Source organism: Lupinus angustifolius, chromosome LG03 (assembly GCF_001865875.1).
Source record: "Lupinus angustifolius cultivar Tanjil chromosome LG03, LupAngTanjil_v1.0, whole genome shotgun sequence".
In the NCBI taxonomy this organism is placed as follows: Eukaryota; Viridiplantae; Streptophyta; class Magnoliopsida; order Fabales; family Fabaceae; genus Lupinus; species Lupinus angustifolius.
The window spans coordinates 29,021,170-29,043,709 of NC_032011.1; the positions used below are offsets into that span (position 1 = coordinate 29,021,170).

The following is a 22,540-nucleotide window of genomic DNA, read 5'->3' on the forward strand; positions in this document are numbered from 1 at the left end:
TTGGATCTTTAAATCAAGTTTTAGGTGATCAAGTTAAAATCGCATTAAGAATTTCATAAAAAATTAGAACTTAACCAAAAGTAGTAACTTGAATGCATTGAAATCAATCCAAGGTAGATACTATATTAGGCTTTAGGTAGATACTATTATTGTGGAACACTACATTTATGTCAGTGTGCTTGTTGCACCAACCCACCCTTAATTCCATTTGGAGACAGTGTTATTCACGCGCTGATATTCAGCATTGTAATTTAGTAACTTGGACTCTGTTATGTTAATGTTTGAGTTACGGTATCCTTGAATGCGCGTGACACATTCACACTTCAATCATATTTTTTAATATTTAATTAATATGTTTACTACGTAAGCATCAGCATCGTCAGATTTTAATTTTACAATCAATTATTCTTCCCCAACTGGGTTTCTCCGTGCATACGTTTTATGTGATTAAAAATGTCGAAAGATTCGATTTTTGCAAGTGATATTTATTACGATGAGTAGTCACATATTCTAAAATATATTAATTTTTTATTTAAAAGATGAGAAAATATAGTTACAAAAAAATAAAAATAGCAAACAATATTGGTTCTAAATTATATATTGTGAAAAACTGAAAATAACTATAAATAAATTCCAAATTTTAATAAACATTACTTGGGCGTATTCATTTATGTTATTTTTAATTAAAGAATAAAATATTTAATTATATCATAAGATAAATTATCTCCCACAATTATTAATATAATATGTTATAATTTTAATGACTGAAAAATATAATTTATCTCCTAATATAATGAAATAATTTATTATCTTTTAAATTTTAATGTATATGATTTCTATTATATACTTCTTATTTTACAAGAATTAAGTAAGTGGCCTACTAAATTATATTAATCCACTTTACATTTTTATTATGATGAATCTCAATTTGTAACTCCTATAGAAATACAAAACATATCAATATCTTTTATTTTTTATGTATTATATATCTTTACAAAACGAATGACCAATAAGAATAACAAAAAATAGATGAGTTGAGTCAAAGGAACTAATGTTGGAAGATTACAACTCACAATTTTATAGATGAGTTAAAACCTTACTATCAAGACAATGATATTTATAATAACAACTTAATTTAAATTCATAGATACAGTATTTATCTAAGAATCAACTTAGTTATTAAAATTAGAAAATATTGTATGATGTGACTGAATGAGTTGAAATTATAGCAACTAAAGAGTTAAATTATATCCTTTAACTTTAAAATAAGGAATGACTTGTAACAAATTCATTTTCCATGTTTGAATAAAGATAGAGAAAACGATATATTCACTCATAATATATGATCTTTATACATTGGCATTGCATTATTCATGATTAATATTTAATTATTTTTTACTTTTCAGAAAAAATAATTCAAATAAATGATAAAGTTAAAAAATGTATATATAAATTTTTAGTATAGATTTTACACTCATACTAATACCTATATTTCATTATCCTGAATAGTTGAAGAGAGACCTTATATTTATATATAAATACATGATGGGGAGCTATAAAAAACTTTAGTTATTAACTAGTGACATAATAGTATTATTTAAATAATATTTTTAATATGCATAATATTTTCTAGAAAAATCATATAATATTTAGATTTCTCCAATTTTTTCTTCTTTCAAAATTTAAAATAATTTCAAAAAATTTCAAACACACATTAAATTAATTATTTTTAACATGTTTTATAACATATGATAAAAACTAATTCAATCTATATCTATTTTTTTTAAATTATTTTAAGTTTTTCAATTTTCAAAAAAACCAAATTAGTAAGTTGGGAAAAGAGAAAATGATTTTATTACTTTTAAATATTATGGTTGTGTTTTTTCATATTTTCAATATTAAACTTTATCATTCTCTATTTGGTCAAAGACATTCTCCATTTTCATTCAGTTGCAGCTTCTTTGTTACACAAACTCACTTAGAAATGATAACCCTCTTCTTGTTTCAGCTACTTCTTTGAGATTTCTCATTCTACTACCAACTCTACCTACTACTATTTTTCTTGTAGGTTCTCACTCTTCTTATCTTTAACCATTCTTTCTTAATCAAAGTTTCAAGATTTCTGATTTTGTATTTTTTTTTTTAACTTGTAGCTATGTTTCATGGTCTACATTATTAGTTTTCTGTTTGATTTTAGCTTCAAGTTGTAAACTTTTTTACTGGGTTTTGTGCAGCAATTGTTTGATCTGGTCTTTTTTTATTCAGAAGTTAAAGAACTTTCTGCATTTTAGTGTTAATTAGTTCAGTTCACAATTTGTATGTTTAGGTGCAATTGTTTTATTTTTCTTTTTTTGTTGTTTTTGGTCCGGAAACAGCCTCTCTGCTTGTGTCGAATGTAAGGCTGCATATATCTACCCTGTCTAAACTCCACTAAGTGTGTTTGTGCATTGGACCACCCTTTTTCGGGGTTGGTTTTACTTTTAGTGCATTGTCTTCAATCTTGGCTGTAGAAAAAGGGTGGCCCACTGCACGAGATTCCCATCTCAGTGGGGGTTTGGGATGGTATATGTACAAAGTTTTACCTTTGCAAACAAAGAGACTGTTTCCCGGATTTGAACTCATGACCTCCAGGTCACAAGTCAAATAACCTTACTGTTGCGCCATGGTTATAGTATTGTCTACATTGTTTTCAACTATTAGTGCATTGTCTTTAATCTTGGCTGTAGGAAAAGGGTAACCTAGTGTGTGAGGCTCTCATCTAATGAAGTCTGAGAATAGTAAATGTACAGTTTTATCCTCGCAAGTGAAAATACTCTTTCCCGGATTTGAACCCATGACTTTCAGGTTACAAGTCAAGCAATTTTATCGCTGCGTCGTGGCTCAAACCCACGATAAGTAGTCAAATATGTGTTGAAAATTGACTTTTTTTTGCCTCGCTTGTATTATTATGCTTTTTTCTCTCCAGTCATCTGAAAAAAACTAAAGATTATGTTATTTGATTATGCTTTTTATTTGTAAAATGCAAATCTCAATCTAAGTTGCTGCATTTCACAGTCTATTTTGCTTCAAGGGCTTGTGATTCTACATATTCAACTGCATTGGAGACTTGAAGTAAGAAGTTCTTCTGGGGAGGATACATCATCTCGGCAGCCATGGTTATAGGAACGAAAGGGAAGTACCGGGGAAGTGGCGCCATTAAAATCGATTACCTCATTCACATTCAGGAGATTAAGCCTTGGCCCCCATCACAAACTCTAAGATCCTCTCGTTCTGTATTGATACAATGGGAGAATGGCGAGCGGTCTTCGGGCTCTACCAATCTTGTTTCACCTTCACTTGGTTCCGTTATCGGCGATGGAAAAATTGAATTTAACGAATCATTTAGACTTGCTGTGACTCTTTTAAGAGACGTGTCTGTCAAAAACAGTGACACCGATGCGTTCCAAAAGAATTGCTTGGAGTTTAACTTGTATGAGCCTCGAAGAGATAAGAGCGTTAAAGGCCAGTTGCTAGGGACTGCCATCATAGACTTGGCAGATTGCGGTGTACTTAAAGAGACATTGAGCATTAGTGCACCATTGAACTGTAAGAGGAACTACAGAAACACGGATCAGCCACTTTTGTTCGTTAAAATCGAGCCCGTTGAAAAGAATCGTACTAAGTCCTCGTTGAAGGACAGGTTATCAAAAGAGGTTTCGAAAGACAATGGTGACTCTGTATCAGCATTGACGAATGAAGAATATAACGAGGAAGCAGAGGTTGCCTCTTTTACTGATGACGATGTTTCATCGCATTCATCTGTGGCAGCAGTTATTAGTTCACCTAACTCCACTGGGTGTATGCCTCGTGAACATGAAGAGGTAATCATTTTCCCCATTCGATTATTTTATTCATAGAAGCATATAATTCTTTAAGTATAGCTAAGTTAGAATATTTTGTATTGTCTTCCATCCCTATTCCATTAATAAATTTCTTTGGATTTGACAAGCTGCAATAGGATATAACATCACAACTTTTCGATGCTTTGTACTTGTTGAACAAGGATTATAACTTTCGATAAGCAGGGTAATTAGACTCTTTTAAATTACAGAATGAATACTCAATTTGGTCCGTATGAATTTTCATGTGTACCAATTTGGTCCAAAAAGGTACAAATCCAAACTAGAACTCAAAGATCGCGAATGTGAGTCAAAATAGTATATGTCACAAGTCATAAAAAATGCTAAAGAGAACCAATTTGACCCACATTTGATATGTTTGGGACCATTTTGGGGTTTTTCAAATTTTCAGGGACCAAATTGGTACAAGCAAAAAATTTGAAGGACCAAAATAGATATTTACTCTAAATTAAATTGTTATTATGAATCAATAATATCATACAGGGAAAATAGAAAATCCAAAATTTTCTGTTAGGCATGCAATGAATATAGTAAGCATATTAAGAAAATTCCCATCAAACAATATAGTAATTTCAACTGAATTGCAGAATGAACCAGGTGGACCAGCTCAAAACAATGGTAGGTATGACAAGAATCATCCCTTGGCTTCAGAGACAACGGTAGAAAAAATGAATCTGATGCAACGAGAAGCAAATGAGAAACTTGAGAGTTCATCTTACATGTCATCAATGGATGTATGCTCCAGTGTCGAGGGTCCCGTAAATGGTCATGCTTCTATGATGAACACTCCTAAAAGTAGTTCAGTGGCAACCCGAAAACATGTTTCCCGAAGTGCTGATTTTTCTTCCTCATCCTTGGAGGAAAATTCTAAGCACGGATCTACAAGCAGGGATCATGAAAATTTGGGCCAGAACTCAGGCACTGTAAACTGTGGTAGTTCAGAAATCAATGACAAATTAAATGAGAGACCTGGAGAATACGATAATTATCGTGTGAAGGAGGGAGAAAGTGACAAATTTTACTATAATTCCATCGAGGACAAGCATGGAAGTAAAGTGCTTCATGTGGAAAATCAAATAGAAGATGAATCAGTAGCTCAAAGTGTCAAAGAGCAAGTTTTGTTGAGTAGTGGTAGAATTTCTTTAGGTGGGTCAGATACTGGCATGAAAGGCAATATTCCGAAAAGTGAAAGATTAAAGCATGTGAAGTCTGTTAGATCACCACCAGAGACAGCTAGGAGTATCGGATCGCTTGGTAGCAATCATCATGCTGAAGTAAATAAAAATGGCATTCTAGGGGATACACAAAACGGTGGAGTGAACATTAGAAGCATTGACACAAGCAATGCTAAGATTTATACAAGGGAAGAAAGAAATGCCACTTTAGACAGAAAGGTCGAGCACTTGGAAAACAAGATAAAGATGCTCGAAGGAGAGTTAAGAGAAGCTGCTGCTATTGAGGCTGCTTTATATTCGGTAGTTGCTGAGCATGGAAGCTCCATGAGTAAGGTTCATGCTCCAGCTCGGCGCCTTTCCAGGCTGTACCTTCATACTTGCAAAGAAAATCTTCAAGCGAGAAGGTCCGGAGCAGCTAAAAGTGCTATTTCAGGATTAGTACTTGTTGCAAAGGCATGTGGAAGTGATGTTCCAAGGTAAATCTGAGCTATGTCGGTTACTGCATCGCAGGCTAAGTATTCTTCCATTATACATTAATCGACATTTTTTGAACATATCGTTGAGTACAAAGCAACACAAGTTGCTTCATCATGAAAAGTTTAGTATTTATGATTTGAAAAATGTTTACTTGTCTTTTGCTAGTTAACTAAGAAACAAGAAGCTTATGCGGCATGAAGTAAGCTTAAAAAATGTTCTGTTAAAATATTTTCTAAAACAAGAACCAACATATTCTAATTTCTAAAACAAAGATGCAAGATCACATGCCAAATAAAGTGAATATCCTGCACGAAATTCTTGACTGAAATGGATCATAGTAGGTATTAGAAATTGATTAATCATTGTCTTAATGATTCTTATTGTATCAAATGGAAATTATAGTTTTATGACTTCAGCCGAAACTGTACGAACTGCCGATTGAAAATTGATTTACTTGTTGCATCTGGATATAGGTTGGCATTTTGGTTGTCTAATGCTATTGTGTTGAGAACAATCATAAGCCAAACCACCAAAGATGTGGAGCCATCAAATCCTCCTGAATCTAGCATGAGAAGGAAGAGTGAGAAGGGGAACGGCAAGATAGCACAACCGTTAATATGGAAAGGGTTCTCCCGTAGGAGAAGTGAAAATACGGAAGTAGATTATGCAGGTTTTAGTAACTGGGGTGACTCAAACATGTTCATATCAGCACTGGAAAAGCTGGAAGCTTGGATCTTTTCTCGCATTGTGGATTCTATTTGGTGGCAGGTAGTGATTTAATCTTATGCCTTCTTCAACAATCCCACGCTGCTAATTGCCTTACAAGTTCATTATTAATGTCACAAAATTCCGTTGGAATCTTATATGAATCGTTATTTGTCTTCTCCAGTCTCTTACTCCACATATGCAGCTTGTTGATACAAATGTCGCTCATAAGGATATGGCTTCTTCTTCTCCGAGGAAAAGCTATAGAAGGGTGTCTAGCTCATGTGATCAAGATCAGGGGAATTTATCACTCGATATTTGGAAGAACGCTTTTCGTGAAGCCTGTGAAAGGCTCTGCCCTGTTCGAGCTGGAGGGCATGAGTGTGGCTGTTTGCCTGTGCTTCCTAGATTGGTTAGTCCTTCCAGTTTCACCCCTGTCCCCTTTTCTTTTTTGTGCTAAAAGGTGTGAAAAGTTTTTTTTATTGTAATGCCGATTTTTATTTTGTCCTTTTTCAATAGTCATTTCTCTGTGGGTTTAGTTAGCATGGGTAGAGGAAGAGCTTTAAAAGGATGCTTGTGTGTGCAAAGTACAACAGTGAACATTGTCAATAAAATAATAAATCGAGAGAAGGAATGATAGAAACCATGTTGTAAAGACAATCAATTTCTGTGGGACATTGAGTTAAAATTAACATATTGAAACAATTTGACCTTTTTTCATGGACTAATCTCTGTTAAGTACAGTGTTGAAAAACAAGGTTCTTTTTTTCCCAAAAAGATAATGAATGATAATTCAAAAGCTAAACAAATTTAATATGGCTCACTTTTGGTGTATCCTTGTTCGTATTCCAAACAAATTCCGGGTATAGATGGAATGGAACATATGTAAACATCGGTGTGAAAAAATGACAGTAGCAATAATGTCAGCTATAAGTTGTACCTTTTATGTGTAGTATTGATTCTCATCAATCCTGGAAGGTATCATCATGCTTAAAATCTTCACTGCAAATTTCTTGAGCATTTTCAATTGTGTTCACTCCCCACCTAAAAAATAACTTTATGATATAATAAATAACACTTTTTTGTTACTTGATCTAGATAATGGAGCAGTGTGTAACAAGATTAGATGTTGCTATGTTTAACGCCATTCTTCGTGATTCTGCTGATGACATCCCAACTGATCCTATATCTGATCCCATTAGTGATCCCAAGGTTCTCCCGATTTCACCTGGTAAATCAAGCTTTGGGGCTGGTGCTCAGCTAAAAACTGCGGTAACTTCTCACATTAGTAGATTTATAATTGGCCTTCCTTCTATTAAAAATGGTAGTAATATAATATATGGCTCTAGAGGGTGAGCTTGGCGCAACGGTGAAGTTGTTGCTTAGTGATCATGAGGTCACATGTTCAAATCCCAGAAACAGTCTCTTCGATTGCAGAGGTAAGGCTGCATACATCTATCTTCCCTGGACTCCACTAAGTCGTAACCTCATGCATTGGGCTGCCCTTTAATAATATCTGGCTCTCCACTTATGAATTCAACTCCAATCTCAGTTCAATTACTCCCCTTTTCTGCTAATTTCTGCATACTGAATGTGCCTCTATGTAGTCCGGGAATATGGCCTTTTGGCCTGGCATTGGCTACTGTTGTTGAGCAATTAGCCGGAAAATAAGAAGATAACTTGACTGCATATTTTCAATATAATGTCAGCGGAGATATCTTGTCCTAACTGATATGTTAATCTCGTTTTCGTGTTCTCGATTAATCAGATTGGTAACTGGTCTAGATGGCTGACTGACTTGTTCGGCATGGACGAGAATGACTCCCTTGAAGATAAAGATGATGATGGCATCGATAACAATGGAGAAAGTCAAAGTACATCCTTCAAGTTCTTCAGTTTTCTTAACGCGCTAAGTGAACTCCTCATGCTTCCTAAGGATATGTTGTTAATTGCATCCATAAGGAAAGAGGTTAGTGAATGAACTTGCAATTTTCTTTATTGAGTTGTTAACTTACTATAAGTTTCTTTTCCTGAATCATGGTAAAAAGGGTTCTTGGTTTTGAAGGTATGCCCAATGTTTCATGCACCACTTATCAAGAAGATTCTAGATGGTTTTGTTCCAGATGAGTTTTGCCCTGATCCAATTCCTACTGTTGTATTTGAAGCTCTGGACTCTCAGGTTAGATACCCAAATTTGTATTTTTGTTAAAATATCTGAAATACACACATGGAGAGAGTTAGTTTGGCCCAACAGGTTCAAATCTTGGAAATAGCCTCTCCACTTTCGGGGCAAGCTGTGGACATCTATCATCCCTATACCCCGCAAAGTGGGAGTCTCGTGCACTCGGGCGCCGTATCTGAAATACACGTGTAGGTATGTCTCAACATACATGAGATAATGAACTAGTAAGTGTGTTTGTTACAAGTTCAAAGAAATTGACATTACTCATGATAAAGATGTTGGGCATATTTAAGTGTGAAGTCCAACATTGGATATGAGGGTTTACAAGTCAAAAAGGCTCATGAAACTATTGTCGTTTTGGTTCAAGATGCAGTGGTCTCTCAATTGTGACTTTTCACTCTTCTCATGTCCGGCTAACAATGGGACCCCCTGTGGTTGGAGGTTTCCTGGTCGTAATCGGGTCAAACAGTATAGTTGTTTGATATCCAATGTTCTGTGATTAACTAATTAAGGCCAAAACATGGCTTGTGAGTTGTAACTTCTATATTATTTGATATAGGATGATCTCGAGGATGTTCAGGAGTCTGTCAACACCTTCCCATGCATTGCAGCTCCAATTGTCTATTCGCCTCCGCTAGCAACCTCCATAGCAAACATTATCGGGGAGATTGGAAGCCAATCTCAACTGCGAAGAAGCAGATCTTCTATCGTCAGGAAATCGTACACCAGTGACGATGAACTCGACGAATTGAACTCTCCATTATCATCAATACTGTTTAGTAGTTTTTCCTCCTCGTCCGTATCAACACAACCAAACTGGAAAAGTATAGAAAGTCGTGAAGAATCTGCTGTTCGATATGAGCTCCTTAGAGACGTGTGGATGAACAGCGAGTAACGGATAACCGATAACATTTCTTGGATGCCAAGGTGTAAAAAGTATGTTTATATTAAGCAGAAAGGAACACCTAAGTATTAAAAAACAAGAGGGTGAGAATGGATGCATGTACATAATTAATAATATTGAGAATTTGCATGCAATGTACAATAAGGTCAAGTTTGTATGATTAGTAAGATTCTGAATTTGTTTATTTGCTTGTGATGCAAGTTTTAGATTCTGATGTTGCTGGGTTTAGATCTGATTTCAAAAGAAACTCAAGCACAAATTGCTCTTAGAACTGAAAATTTGTGCTAGATTCTAATGAAGAGAAATAATGTATGCAATTATCACCAATAAGAAATAATCACATCGTTAAAAAAAAAATTATCATAATGATGTCGAATTAAAAAATTAAAATAAGATGTAAAAGATGTCAAAAATAATCTTTTAACAAATTAGGAAATTAAAAAAAAACTCATTAAATAAATGACCAAGTTATAAAATAGGTTTGTAACTTTGTATTCACATATAGAGAGAAGAGACAGATATAATGGTAGTCAAATGGTGTTAAAATGAAGGAATATAAGTCTTGTATACCACTATTTTAATGTCATTATCATTATAATAAGAAACAAAAATGTCGTTAAAAATAAAATTATTAAAATATTTAATAAAATTTATATTTCTTATTCGTGACAAAAATAATGGTATAAAATAAGGGGATATAGAATATTTCTATTTAAAATGAAGTTTTTTATTAGTATAATATCAATGTATTAAACTCATAAATTATTTTAATAAATCATATGTTTTGGTGCTTCCACGTGTTCATTTATTCTAGAAACTTCTATTGGAGATGGTTATCAACACCCACGTTCTTTCTTAATGTTGTGTTTTGTATGGCACGAGACTCTTTGCTCCTCATTCCCCATGTTACTACCACAATTGTAAAGATGTTGTTATAATAAGAGTAATGTTATATTTTTTAACTAATTTTTTTTTACTAATTATCGTACCTATAAGAAAGTAACACATGTAAGTTGTAAATTAATTATTAATAAATGAAGTATCACTTTATAACATATGCCACTTTCTTGTGGGTATGAGGATTACGAGAAAAATTTAGTATGAAAGTATATCATTTTTCATATTATAATTGTAATCACATTAACTATATTTTCCTTTAAACACAATATAACTATCACAACAATCCAAATGAATAAGGATATGATTGTTATTACAAATATAAATATAATGATATAATTGTTATTTTATTTTATTTTACACAACATTTTCTTATCCGTTATTGAAGAGAAGTCTGACTCATGTTGTTTTCTTTTTCATTATTTTTTTTATTTTTTTACTTAAAACACACTATAGTCTTTGCAATGTGTGAAGAGACTCAAGACCATATTCATGTGCATGCATTATAAAGTTTAATCTGATTGATCACATTATGATAATAAACCAACTTAAGCCAATATGAAAGTGTATTAATCTCTTTGACAAAAATGGTGATGGTAAGATATCGCCATCGGAGCTGCGACAATGCGTGGAGTCCATCGACAGGAAGTTATCGACGGAGGAGGCCGAAGAGGCCATTAGGGTTTTGGACATCGACACCAATGGGGTGTTGGGATTAGAAGATTTTGTGAGATTTATGGAAGGAGGGAATGAGGAAGAAAAAATGATTGAGTTAAGAGAAGCTTTTAAGATATATGAGATGGAAGAAAATGATTGCATCACACCGATGAGTCTTAAAAGGACATTTAGTAGATTAGGTGAGTGTAGAACTATAGATGAGTGTCAAATTATGATTTCAAGGTTTGATGTAAATAGTGATGGAGTGCTTACTTTTGATGAATTTAAATGTCTGTTTCATATTCTCTTATTCATTCATTATTTCCTTTATATACAAGCACTATATCATTCACCCTTTATTTGTATTACTTTTATGAAGAATCGATAATGATAAAAAATAGATGATGGTTTAACGGTGTATAAAACTTTTACACTATCAGTACACACTTTTTTCCTCTCTTTTTTTTCTTCATGATTGAATTCATATCATTTTGTTGAAGGTTACTATAGACTAATTTCAACCAGTATTATTATTACCATAAGAATTAGTGATACAACAATTCAATCCATGGCTCAAGAAGCAAATCCCTATATCTTTTAAAATAAACATTAAACATTACACATTTCAACATGCAATGCATTTCCTTTATCCATATTCCAAAAGAAAGTAAACTTTGGTTGCTTATCCCACCAGAACATCACAATCCAAATCCATTCTCATAACACTGTCATTCTCAACAATGAAGGTAATTTCATATAATTTTACTTACATATAGTAAGCACAAGTTCACATCAAATACTTGACACTAGTAATAGAGTTAACTACCTAAAAGTAGAATGGGTCAATCTCCATTAAGGTTTTTTTTTCTTTCCAGAAAACAAATGTAAAACAATTAACAGAATTTCCAAGGCACAAAGCTTTCTGAATATTCAACCCAAGTCTAAGGTTACCCTTTTACAGTGAATTCAACAAGCAATGATCCATCTTTGAAGAACTAATTCTCAGGAATGATGTACCTTTGAAGCTAGTTAAATGTTGTTATGACTCTAGATGACATGTTACCGGAAATTTATCTTCGAAGTTGCCTCTGCAAAACCAAATTTCGTTAGAGAATGCATGTTTTTGCTATCATCATTTTTTTAATTAGTAATGTTGCACTTTTATCAATGATATAGAAAATGAAAAAGGCAGTAAAAGGGTATCTATAGGTTTTCACATGTGTCATGACAAGTATAAAACGGGCGATCCAGTACACGGAGCTCCTACCCAGTGGTTTCTGGGGAGAGTAGATGTACATAGCCTTACTCCCACAAGCAGAAAGACTATTTCTAATATTCGAACCCGTGACCTCTTGGTCACTAAACAACAACCTTACCATTGTACCGAAGCTCACCTTCCTTGGTGTAACGAAAAATAATGTAATGAATAGGTAAAGTTTAGAAAATATTTTTTGTAGCACAGAAAATAAATCCAGGCTTATAGATAGATAAGCATACCCTTGGGGCATTGTTGACAACTTGCGGCCGACTGTCAGAAACTCTCTCTGGGTCTGGTATCAGGTCCGGACTATCATGCTTATAAAATGCCTGTAATGCTCTCCCAATAAATGGGCGAACAATATTTACTTCCATTGCAGACAAATTTTTAATCTGCAAAATACCAAGAATTATGTTATTAAGCATGTAAGAGAGACATAAATAGACATGTAATACCACAAATGGCTGTGTTCTCCAGCCACTATTCTCTCCTTCCCACAACAAAACACTAAAAAAATACAAACAAGCTTAACAAATGAAAACATATTCAATTCTCAATGCAATAACCATCAAAACATCCTAGTCAGACTCCTTTCTATTCAAAGATTAAACTTTATGCTTTTGCAGACAATTAGAAGCCTCTTTAAACATAATGCAGCATACTAGGTCAAGGTCTATATCACAAAGTTGCCTTCTATGAGAGGGAAAATTGTCTTGTTTTGCTGCTTGCATTCGGTTTACGTATGTCCAAGTATGAAAGAGAAATGCGGAATAAAATGAGAGTTTAATAGGTGTGCACCGCCGATAGTGGAAAAGTTTTTTAAAACCCATTATGGTTAGCTTCAAAATCTACAATCTACAACCATTTAGGCTTTGTTTGGGAGGGGGGTTATGGATGGGAAGGGAAGAGAAGGGATGGCTTTGGAAAGCCTTCCCCTTGTTTGGGAGTTGGATGAAGGAGAGGGGGAGGTTTTGGAGGGTCTCTCAAACCCTCCAAAACCCTCCATGTGTCTATTTTTAAAGTTCCTCCAATTTGGGGTTTTTTGGAGATAAAATGTCAAAATAACTAAATATTTTTAGTAATATTATATAATTATACATTATTGTCCATTTCTCATTGTTAATTACATTTTTAAAGGAGAAATAAAAAAATATTCTTACACTATTATTAGTTTACCCTCCCTCTTCTAAATTTTATACTCCTAAGCAAGGGGGAAGATTTCCTTCCTCTTCTCTTCCCTTCCTCCCCCTTCCTAACCCTTTGACCCTTCTCCTTCCCTTTCCCTCGTAACTCCCAAACAAAGCCTTATGGTTAGGCGAAGGGAATTGTTTGTTAAATATGTTAACATATACAACCAAGACCATGAATGACAGGATGCAGAAATCTAGGCTCAGTGCCTGCACCATCCTATGTCAGTGCCTTCAAAACCTGCTTTATGATGCTTATATGTACAGGACTTGCTATGCGGCTCTTCAATTGATGCATCCGAGGAATTTGTTTATATCACTCCAATGACTATTTATAGACCACATGGGACTCCAAAACTGAGCGGACACTTAAGTAAATTAATGACTTGTGAAACACTTTTGGATCACCTGTAATTGACTAAGACCCCTAGCTACGAGACTGGACTTTTCTATACTTGATTAACTTACTAAATACACAGAACCATAACACTTGAAGTGATCTAGTAATGACTTTTGAGAAATTAAAATGTCTACTATTGCTTATATGATTGAGAGTTCTGCATCATGAATGTCTGAGTCTCTGACAGAAAACAATTACTACTTGCTACAATGCATTCAGTCACTATAATCCATGACAATGCAGCTGGACTCCAACAAGCTCATACTTTGTACATTCAGCAAAGTCATAAGAGTTACTGAAGGTTATAGCTGTGCACTGCAAGCAACATCAGGTGGAAGCTAACCATGCCAAAGTGGGTTCCAAAGAAAAGGGTTTCAGGATAACAAGCACCATAGTAGAAAGTCTTACTTCAAACATAACTTGTCCATTTATGCTTCTAGCAATGGGATCCAGCAAGATGTTCACTAGCCCTTCACCTTGAAGGCAAGGTCAATAATTTTATTTTGGGGGAAGTATTGTTAGGCACCCCGTATCCTGAATTGTGTGAACTGGGAAGTAAGGTAGAGAGAAGGCATTTGAGGAAATTCTGTTATCACGAGGAAGCAAAGCTGAGAGAGGGAATTAGAGAGAATCCCATTATATAGAATATAAATAGAATAAGAAGGGAAGAGAGAGACAGAGAGGTAATAAAAGAAATAAGTGAGTATGAGGATTGGAGGGAGAACCAAGCCTCTAAAATGCATGGTTTATCAGCGTGTTGTCGTTTCATTTCATTTTATATATTACCTTTTCTACTTGCATACATATTTCAGACTATACTCCACTGATCTGATATCAGCTCAGAAAAGGAGATACACATCTTAGTTTCTGTTCTGAGTGTGATCCCAATTAGAACCTCTCAACATGTTTCTTCATCTTCAGTTTTTGTTTTCTCAAATTTAGTGACCAGGAAACTTTCCTGAACAACCCAGGTAGCAGGACAAACGAGAGATCAGACAAAATAATCATGTAACTTGTTGGTCTGTCCCCAGTAGACAGAATGGCCATATATCCACCTTCCGACATGAATTAGTTTCAAGTTTAATTTGAAATTTACAAAAATGAGTTTAAATATGATCATCTGATAGCATAAAATTCTATGCATTATTAATAAACAGGACAAAACCACATCATTGGTGTAATAAAATACACCATAGGGTATATGGTGTACAAAATTCTACCAATGGATCAAAATTAAATCTTAGAAATATATGCACTTTACAATCGGAGCTGCATTCAAGACTTCCAGAAATAGATACCCCAATATAATGTGAGAAATTACCTTAACAGCAATTGTACGACCGCTAAATGCCTCCAAGTCAGTCTCAACTTTATGAAACCTTACATCTCTAATATCTTCAATTAAAGACCTCACCTGTACAGAAGAAATAAGTCACTATGAGAAGAAAAGCCTGATGCACATTAATGGAAGGTGAAAAACTAGTTCAAACTTTAAACTCACCATATATACATCTGGAATGTTGTCACGTGCACTAAAATTCAAAAAGAAAAAATAGTTAACAAAGTAAAATAATAGTATGTAATATTATAATATATTATAGTCTCTATATACTTACTGTTCAAAAAGAAGTCTTGAAATTTCAACATAATGAAATGGCAACTGCTCTGACATCTCTTGAGAGTCACGCTCAGCCTCCAAAACTTGAGTCAACTTCTCTAGTCATAAACAAAGGTGTTGGAGTAATACTAAGAGTTAATTTCTCGTTAGTCTTACCTTCATGAGTTCATGTAATGCAATAATCCTAACAAATTTTAAACTAGAAATAGATTAAAACCAAGACAGGACTATTGTCAATATGTATATTAAGTTATTAACCACACACAAAACTGGAAAATTTTAACAGAAGAAGTTATTCACACTATAAACCAACTGGTTACTCATCACACGCAATAGCAACCACTATTAAAACAAACAGTCGAATATGTACACCACAAAATAGCATATATCAAACAAACTTTAAGTGGACAATAGAAACATAATAACATTAAATTGTCACAACAAAAAATTAAACTACAAACACAGTACTAAAATTTCCTTCCTGTAACTACCCTTTTCTTTCATACTTATGATTAAGCACCTCTAATGTTTGGGTTTTCCAAAACAAGGTATTGCCCTTGTTAATTTAGGGGGAGAGAAAAAAAAGTAAGCTTACCAAGAGACATCCATTGAGGAGGGCAAATGGAGCACTTGCCTCTCTTCTTGAGAGCCACAGCCAGCCACAGCGGTACTTTAGTAACAATCTGGGGGGTAAATGGACCAAAATCTCCCTGCCATTGTTATTGAAAAGAAATGGTCACATATATACATACAGAGGGTGAGTCTAGGCACAACAACAAGGTTGCTTCCCTTGTGACTTTGAGGTCATGAATTCAAATTCTGAAAGAGCCTATTTGCTTGTGAGGCTAAGGTTGCATAAATCTACCCATCCAAGACCCCACTAAGTGGAACCTAATACGCGAGGCTCCCACCTAGTGGGGTCTAGGGACGGTAGATATACATAACTTTACTCCACAAGTGGATGTATATATATATATGTGCGTGTGTGTATATGTATACATAGGTTGCACATCCACGCAACGGTAAAATTGCTTGCCTTTTGATGGGAGCATGTTTGCTGCTCCAAGAAGTGTGTCACTATATGTGCCACAAGTTGTGATTGGTCAGAGATGTACTTAACTATTAAACTTAAGTACATTTTTTCAACCAATCACACCAAGTGACATGACACACTGTCTGGGACAGTAAATGTGCTCTCCTTTTAATCTGGAGGCCATATATTCAAATTCTGGAAACAGACTCCTCCCTTATCTATAGAAGGCTGCATACATCCACATTTCTAGAGCTATCGCGCAATATATATAGCAACTTATGTGAGACTAATTAATATAGACCATTGGATGTGATTTAAATGGTCAACATTCAAAGATAAATTCTCGATCATATGACCATTAACTAACTTTTATCGAACCCTAAAAGTTAGTTAATTATATTAAATTATTAAGTGTGAAAAGAAGCAGCGTTTTGGTGTTGGAATTATTGGTTATCTTACAGAGATGAGATTGAGAGGAGGCATCTTGAGATTGGGAACAATTTCGACAATTTCATCCTCTGCGGTGAATTCAAGCTGAAACACAAACACAAACAAAATCATAATAAATAATATCAAATAACAAAAATGAAGAAAATGTAGAGAAAATTGTGAGGAATGGAATACCTACCTCTTCTGCTGAAAATAGTGATAGTTCAGAATCTGATTGACCAGCCATTACTTCTATTTCAACTTTGAACAATAAACCCCCCAAATTGATCAAAACCTAGGGTTTTACGTTTATCACAAATCAATTAATAAACGAGTTACAAGTTTGTTAATTGTGGAAGAAGAACAAGAAGAAGAAGAGTGAAGTTTGTGTAAAAACGACGCCGTTTCCCAAAAATATTATGTTTTTTTCCCATGTGGTGAAAAAAGGAAATAAGAGTATAATTGGAAATTAAAATATAAATATATATTGAGTTTCAAAAATATCAAAAGATTTGGAATAAAATGGAAAAGTTAAAAGTTAAAATCAATATTGTGAAATCGGAGCAACACATCAAACTAGAAGAGGTCTTGTATTAGCTTTAACCGATTTAAACGGTTAAGTCATATGGTTGGACCGGATGATTTCATATATATAATTATATAAATGCAAATTTTAACGATAACCAAGATTTGTATCTGTTTATAAATTCCCCAGGCGGATGGGTAATTATAATTAGTAATTATGTATAATTATATTGAACTAATATTTCCATATTTTTTTTAGATTGGAGTAAAACAAAACAATAGAGTAGCGTTATGTTTTTTAATTAAAGTGAACTATCTGATTTACTTCTCAGGTTATTGCGATTGAACCGAGTTTAACATGGTCGGATCGAAATTTTTCAGCTTCAAAGCGTTCCAATCCCTTATTCGGTTAAGAGTACAAATCAGAGTTATTTTCAAGTCCGGTCAGCGATTGGACCGGTCAGACTGTTTGACCCGGTTCTCATAACACTCGTTAAAATATCAAAAGATATTAATTATGGAGCTTAAAATTTTCACTAGAATGTCATTTCCTCATTATTGAAAATGTTGGAAATGACAGTTCTTCATTTTTAAAATTTTCATAAATGAAACTCATGTTTTCGGAAATATAAAATGAAAACAATAATACAAACATGTTTTCACCCTCTTTTTCTGTTTTCAGTAATCGTCATGTGACTCGTGTTACTACCATTGTTGTCACTCATTGTTGTCCTTGGGAAATTAGAATGAGGATAAAGTTTGGGAAGGAATTGGTTAATTAATTGGGTTTGGCTAATTATTATTTTAAATTAACTATTGCTTTTAAATATTATATTTGCAAATTGAGATCCTAATGTTAGGAAAGAGATGGATTTGTAAAATTTGAAATTATTTAATTAAAATTTTGGACCCTTAAAAAATTATTTATGCTTCATATCAACATCTCTACCCAATATGTCATTCAGGAACATAATTATTGTCCTAAAAAATTTGCTATTAGTTGAAAAAATATTTAAATTAAAAGTTCAATAATTAAGTATTTGTTTTTTACTAATTACAACATGTAAACACTCATTTTTGTCAAGCCAAAAAAAGCTTACAACTTTTTTGAAGAAAATAATTGAACTCTGAAAAAGTAAACAACTGATTTTTGAAAAACAAATAGGTTCTAAACAAACAATACAAGCTTAAAAAATCTCGCTGAAGACTTATTTGCCTAGGATGTATATGATGACAAAAAATGCTGACTCCACAAATCTCATAAAATTTTGATAAAATATCTCACCTTTAATGCATAAATTCAAAATTCATTTTCTCACTATTATCATAATCTCACCACCAATCATAAGCTCAAGCACAAATTAAATATCATTAACCACACTCAAAGCCCAAATACAAGCTCAATCATCTATCCTTCATAAACGCACCAACTCATCTACATTAGTCAAACCCGAATTAAATTCTACCACCATCAACACAATACCATCTCAAACAAAGTTTTTTCATCACTATCACATCACCCTTCATAGCCCAAACGTTTACCAAGTTTACATGATCATTTTTATAGTATTTTTTTAAAGAGTTATCCATGAAATAAAGAGTATGAATGAAAGAAAAGTGGAAGTCTCCCAAACATGGACATATTGAGATCATTCGTGGTCTATGGATTTCTAGTCCAAAGCCCACTAGAGCAATTCGAACAAAATGATGTATCTCACTATCTCACACTAGGGCAAATTTTTTTAGGATTGATCTCATTTTCTAGTGGAAAATCATAAGAAACCCAAGTTGGAGCAGTTTTGTGTTGATCTCATTTTCTTGTGAAAATTTATAAAAAAACTCAAAACTGGGGCAATTGTTAAGTGACTTTTCATGACTCAATAAGTTGATTCGGTTACAAGAAGCTAAAATCCTTCAAATAAGAAGGATATTGATCTTAAGTTATCATCTTCAAGGACGACTTCAACAATTACTTATACAAGTCTTCTACTTCCTATGAATGAGATCATCACATCTGAGGGTGTTAAAAAAAGCAAAAAAAAAATAGGGTTAGGTTGAAAACTCACATCTGCAACATAGGAAAAGGAGAATTGTTCTAAGTTGACAATCTGCAATGGTGGCTTAGGATCATAATAAAATGAGAGAATTCCAAACAAACACCTACATAAGGTATTCTGTGCAAAAAATTAGGGAAAATAAAATAAACATCCCTAAGATGAAAACTTGCTACTCAACAAATCGAGACAACTTTTTGGAGAATCTAAGCATGATGAATATAGACAAAATAGGCACATTGGGTAATTTGTTGTTGTTACAAAAAAACCAACATTCTAGCAAGAATTCCTCAACAAGCCTACATTGGGGCAAAATAGATGGACTTATTCATTATCCTCAAGATGACATTGAGGCAATTTTATGAATCACTTATCTTTTAAGCAAATTGAGGCGATTTTGATAGATGAAAAGCTAGTACTAATCAACGACACATAAAAAAGGTGGCTTTAGTCGAGTCTACAAAAGTTGATGGATTCCATCCAAAAAATAAATCATGAGTGATACATTAGAACAATGGTGCATGTGTCTTACTCATCATTCCATAACATTCAAACAAAGTATATAGTACTTATATCATACATGACATACATACATTACAACATAACTATATCTATCAATGCATAGTCACATTCATACACTACTTATTATAGCACAAACAAACAAAACATTGCATAATCATTCATTGCATATAACCATGCACTCAAACATACGTATTTACATCGTTCTTCCAATAAGCACAACAAACAAACAAAATATTGCATTGCATATAACCAAGCATTCAAACATGCATATCTACATTATTCTTCTAATAAGCACAAAAAACAAACAATATATTGCATTACATATAACCATGCATTCAAACATACGCCTCTATATCGTTCTTCCAATAAGCAAAAAAAAACAAACAAAACATTACATTGTATTGTATTCTATATAGCCATGCATTCAAACATAAGTTTGTACATTGTTCTTCGAATAAACACAATAAACAAACAAAACATTGCATTGCATATAACCATGCATTCAAATATACATCTCTATATTGTCCTTCCAAATAAGCATAAGCAAACAGACCAAACATTGCATCGCACATAACCATGCATTCCAACATGCATTTTTGTATCATTTCTACATAAACAATCAGTGCGAGACCATCTCATTCTACATGTGAATTTTCTAGCCTCACCAAAACCTTCATTATGGAAAGTGTGGAAATTGCCTCAACAAATACCTGGTTTATTATGGCAAAAAACGTGGAATTGCCTCAACAAATATCTGGTTCACTATTGCAAGATGCAAGAACTGCTTCAACAAATCTCTGGTTCACTATGGCAAGACGCGAGAACTTCATTAACAAATCTTTGGTTCACTATGGCACGCGAGAACTGCCTCAACAAATTCTTGTTCACTATGGAGAGACATGAGAACCGTCTCAACAAATCCCTGGTTCACTATGGCAAGACGCGAGAACCGCCTCAACAAATCTCTGGTTCACTATGGCAAGACGCAAGAACTACCTCAACAAATCTCTAGTTCACTATGGTAAGACGCGAGAACTGCCTCAACAAATCCCTGGTTCACTATGGCAAAACGCGAGAACTGCCTCAACAAATCCCTGGTTCACTATGGCAAGATATGAGAACTGCCTCAACAAATCTCTGGTTCACTATGGCAAGACGCGGGAACTGCCTCAACAAATCCCTGGTTCACAATGGCAAGACGTGGGAACTGCCGCAACAAATCCCTAGTTCACCATGGCAAAACGCGGGAACTGCCCTAACAAATCCCTAGTTGACTATGGTAAGACGCGGGAACTGCCCCAACAAATCTCTGGTTCAATATGGCAAGACGCGGGAACTGTCTCAACAAATCTCTAGTTCACTATGGCAAGACGCGAGAACTGCCTCAATAAATCACTGATTCATTATGGCAAGATGCGTGAACTGCCTCAACAAATCTCTGGTTTATTATGGCAAGACGTGAAAAATGCCTCAACAAATCTATGGTCCACCAGTAGAGCGTCGATCTGCTTCATCAAAATTCGGTACTCTCTCAATTACTGGTTACTTACCATGATATCTCTCAAACCTCAGTTTGCTTGCTATCAGGTAAGCAACAACTAAAAGGGGCAATCGTGAATACCATTTTTTGTCTGCCCAAAAAAAAAACCCAAATCTTTTTTAAAAAATAATTAAATTCTAAAAAAATAAACAAATGATTTTGGAAAAAAACCAAATAATAAAGTAATTTTATTTTTTAATTTTAATTTTTTCAAAATTATAATATTAAATTAAGAAAAATAATTAAAAATATATTTATATATTTTTATAATTATTTTCGAATTTATTAAAATAATTAAATAAAGATGCTTGAGAATATTCTCATAAATTTCCATTTGAATTTCAAAAAAAATCTAACAAGTAATATTAAAATAGGTGGTCAAATTAGTGTTGTTAAGGTTCTTAAAGTTAAGTGATTAGGTTAACCAAAATTCAAAATAAAAATAACTTATTTTCGGAATTCAGTTGGTATAATTTTTACTATATATAGAGGTGTTAGGATTAATAAAAGACTACGCAGTGAACACTAAAAACAATGAGAAAAGAGTTGGAGAGGAAACACATTGAGAGAGAAAGAAAACCAAGAAGAAGCGATCTAGTACATGCGTGCTCACGAGTCGCCTTGTGCTCATGCGTCTTGGCTGAATCACCACCGCTAGATCTGCATACTTTCCTTACATGGGTGTTGACTTTCTAGTCCTCCAATCACATGCAGAGACATAGCCTTGATTCCCTATCTAAAATGGGGATACATAAGACCAAAGTTCATCTTGTTAGACACCATAAAAAAAATGAAATTTTCCTTTCAAATAATTAATTAAATGACCAAATAAATTTAAAAATATAAGAAAATCATATATTTTAATAAAAGGTACCGCTTAAGGCGAGCGGGTAGAGTACTAATATCTTCCCTACCTTGTAACTGACTCCGGAACCTGGATATCAGAAATCCAAAGTCTAGTAACACATAAAATGTGATAGTGACTCTAATAAAGTCGTGCAACTAAAAATCAGGATGCGACACAACAAGTAACACATGGAATGACACATTTTATGAAATGATAGATATACTCCGCATT

General features: G+C 33.8%; 2 protein-coding genes across 7 annotated transcripts; one reads left to right on the forward strand and one right to left on the reverse strand.

The window, feature by feature from the left end:
- On the forward strand, positions 1,888-9,526 carry LOC109344374. Of its 4 annotated transcripts, none has more exons than XM_019583138.1 (10): positions 1,888-2,064; positions 3,055-3,860; positions 4,487-4,880; positions 5,025-5,550; positions 6,025-6,319; positions 6,441-6,668; positions 7,355-7,528; positions 8,025-8,225; positions 8,322-8,436; positions 8,996-9,526. In XM_019583138.1, the coding sequence occupies exons 2-10, from the start codon at positions 3,153-3,155 to the stop codon at positions 9,331-9,333; spliced, it is 2,979 nt and encodes a 992-aa protein (XP_019438683.1). In that variant the 5' UTR covers positions 1,888-2,064; positions 3,055-3,152; the 3' UTR covers positions 9,334-9,526. The 4 variants fall into 4 exon arrangements, with proteins under 4 accessions (XP_019438683.1, XP_019438681.1, XP_019438679.1 ...); XM_019583136.1 differs by having other exon boundaries at positions 4,487-4,496; positions 4,551-5,550; XM_019583134.1 differs by having other exon boundaries at positions 3,055-3,099; positions 3,139-3,860; positions 4,487-5,550.
- On the reverse strand, positions 11,557-17,175 carry LOC109344375 (DNA replication complex GINS protein PSF2). 3 transcript variants are annotated; one of them, XM_019583139.1, is made up of 8 exons: positions 17,021-17,173; positions 16,852-16,926; positions 15,955-16,069; positions 15,358-15,457; positions 15,243-15,273; positions 15,063-15,155; positions 12,394-12,546; positions 11,557-11,984 (listed from the first exon to the last, which is right to left on the reverse strand). In XM_019583139.1, the coding sequence occupies exons 1-8, from the start codon at positions 17,066-17,068 to the stop codon at positions 11,967-11,969; spliced, it is 633 nt and encodes a 210-aa protein (XP_019438684.1). In that variant the 5' UTR covers positions 17,069-17,173; the 3' UTR covers positions 11,557-11,966. The 3 variants fall into 3 exon arrangements, with proteins under 3 accessions (XP_019438684.1, XP_019438685.1, XP_019438686.1); XM_019583140.1 differs by having other exon boundaries at positions 15,358-15,452; positions 17,021-17,156; XM_019583141.1 differs by lacking the exon at positions 15,955-16,069 and having other exon boundaries at positions 15,358-15,452; positions 17,021-17,175.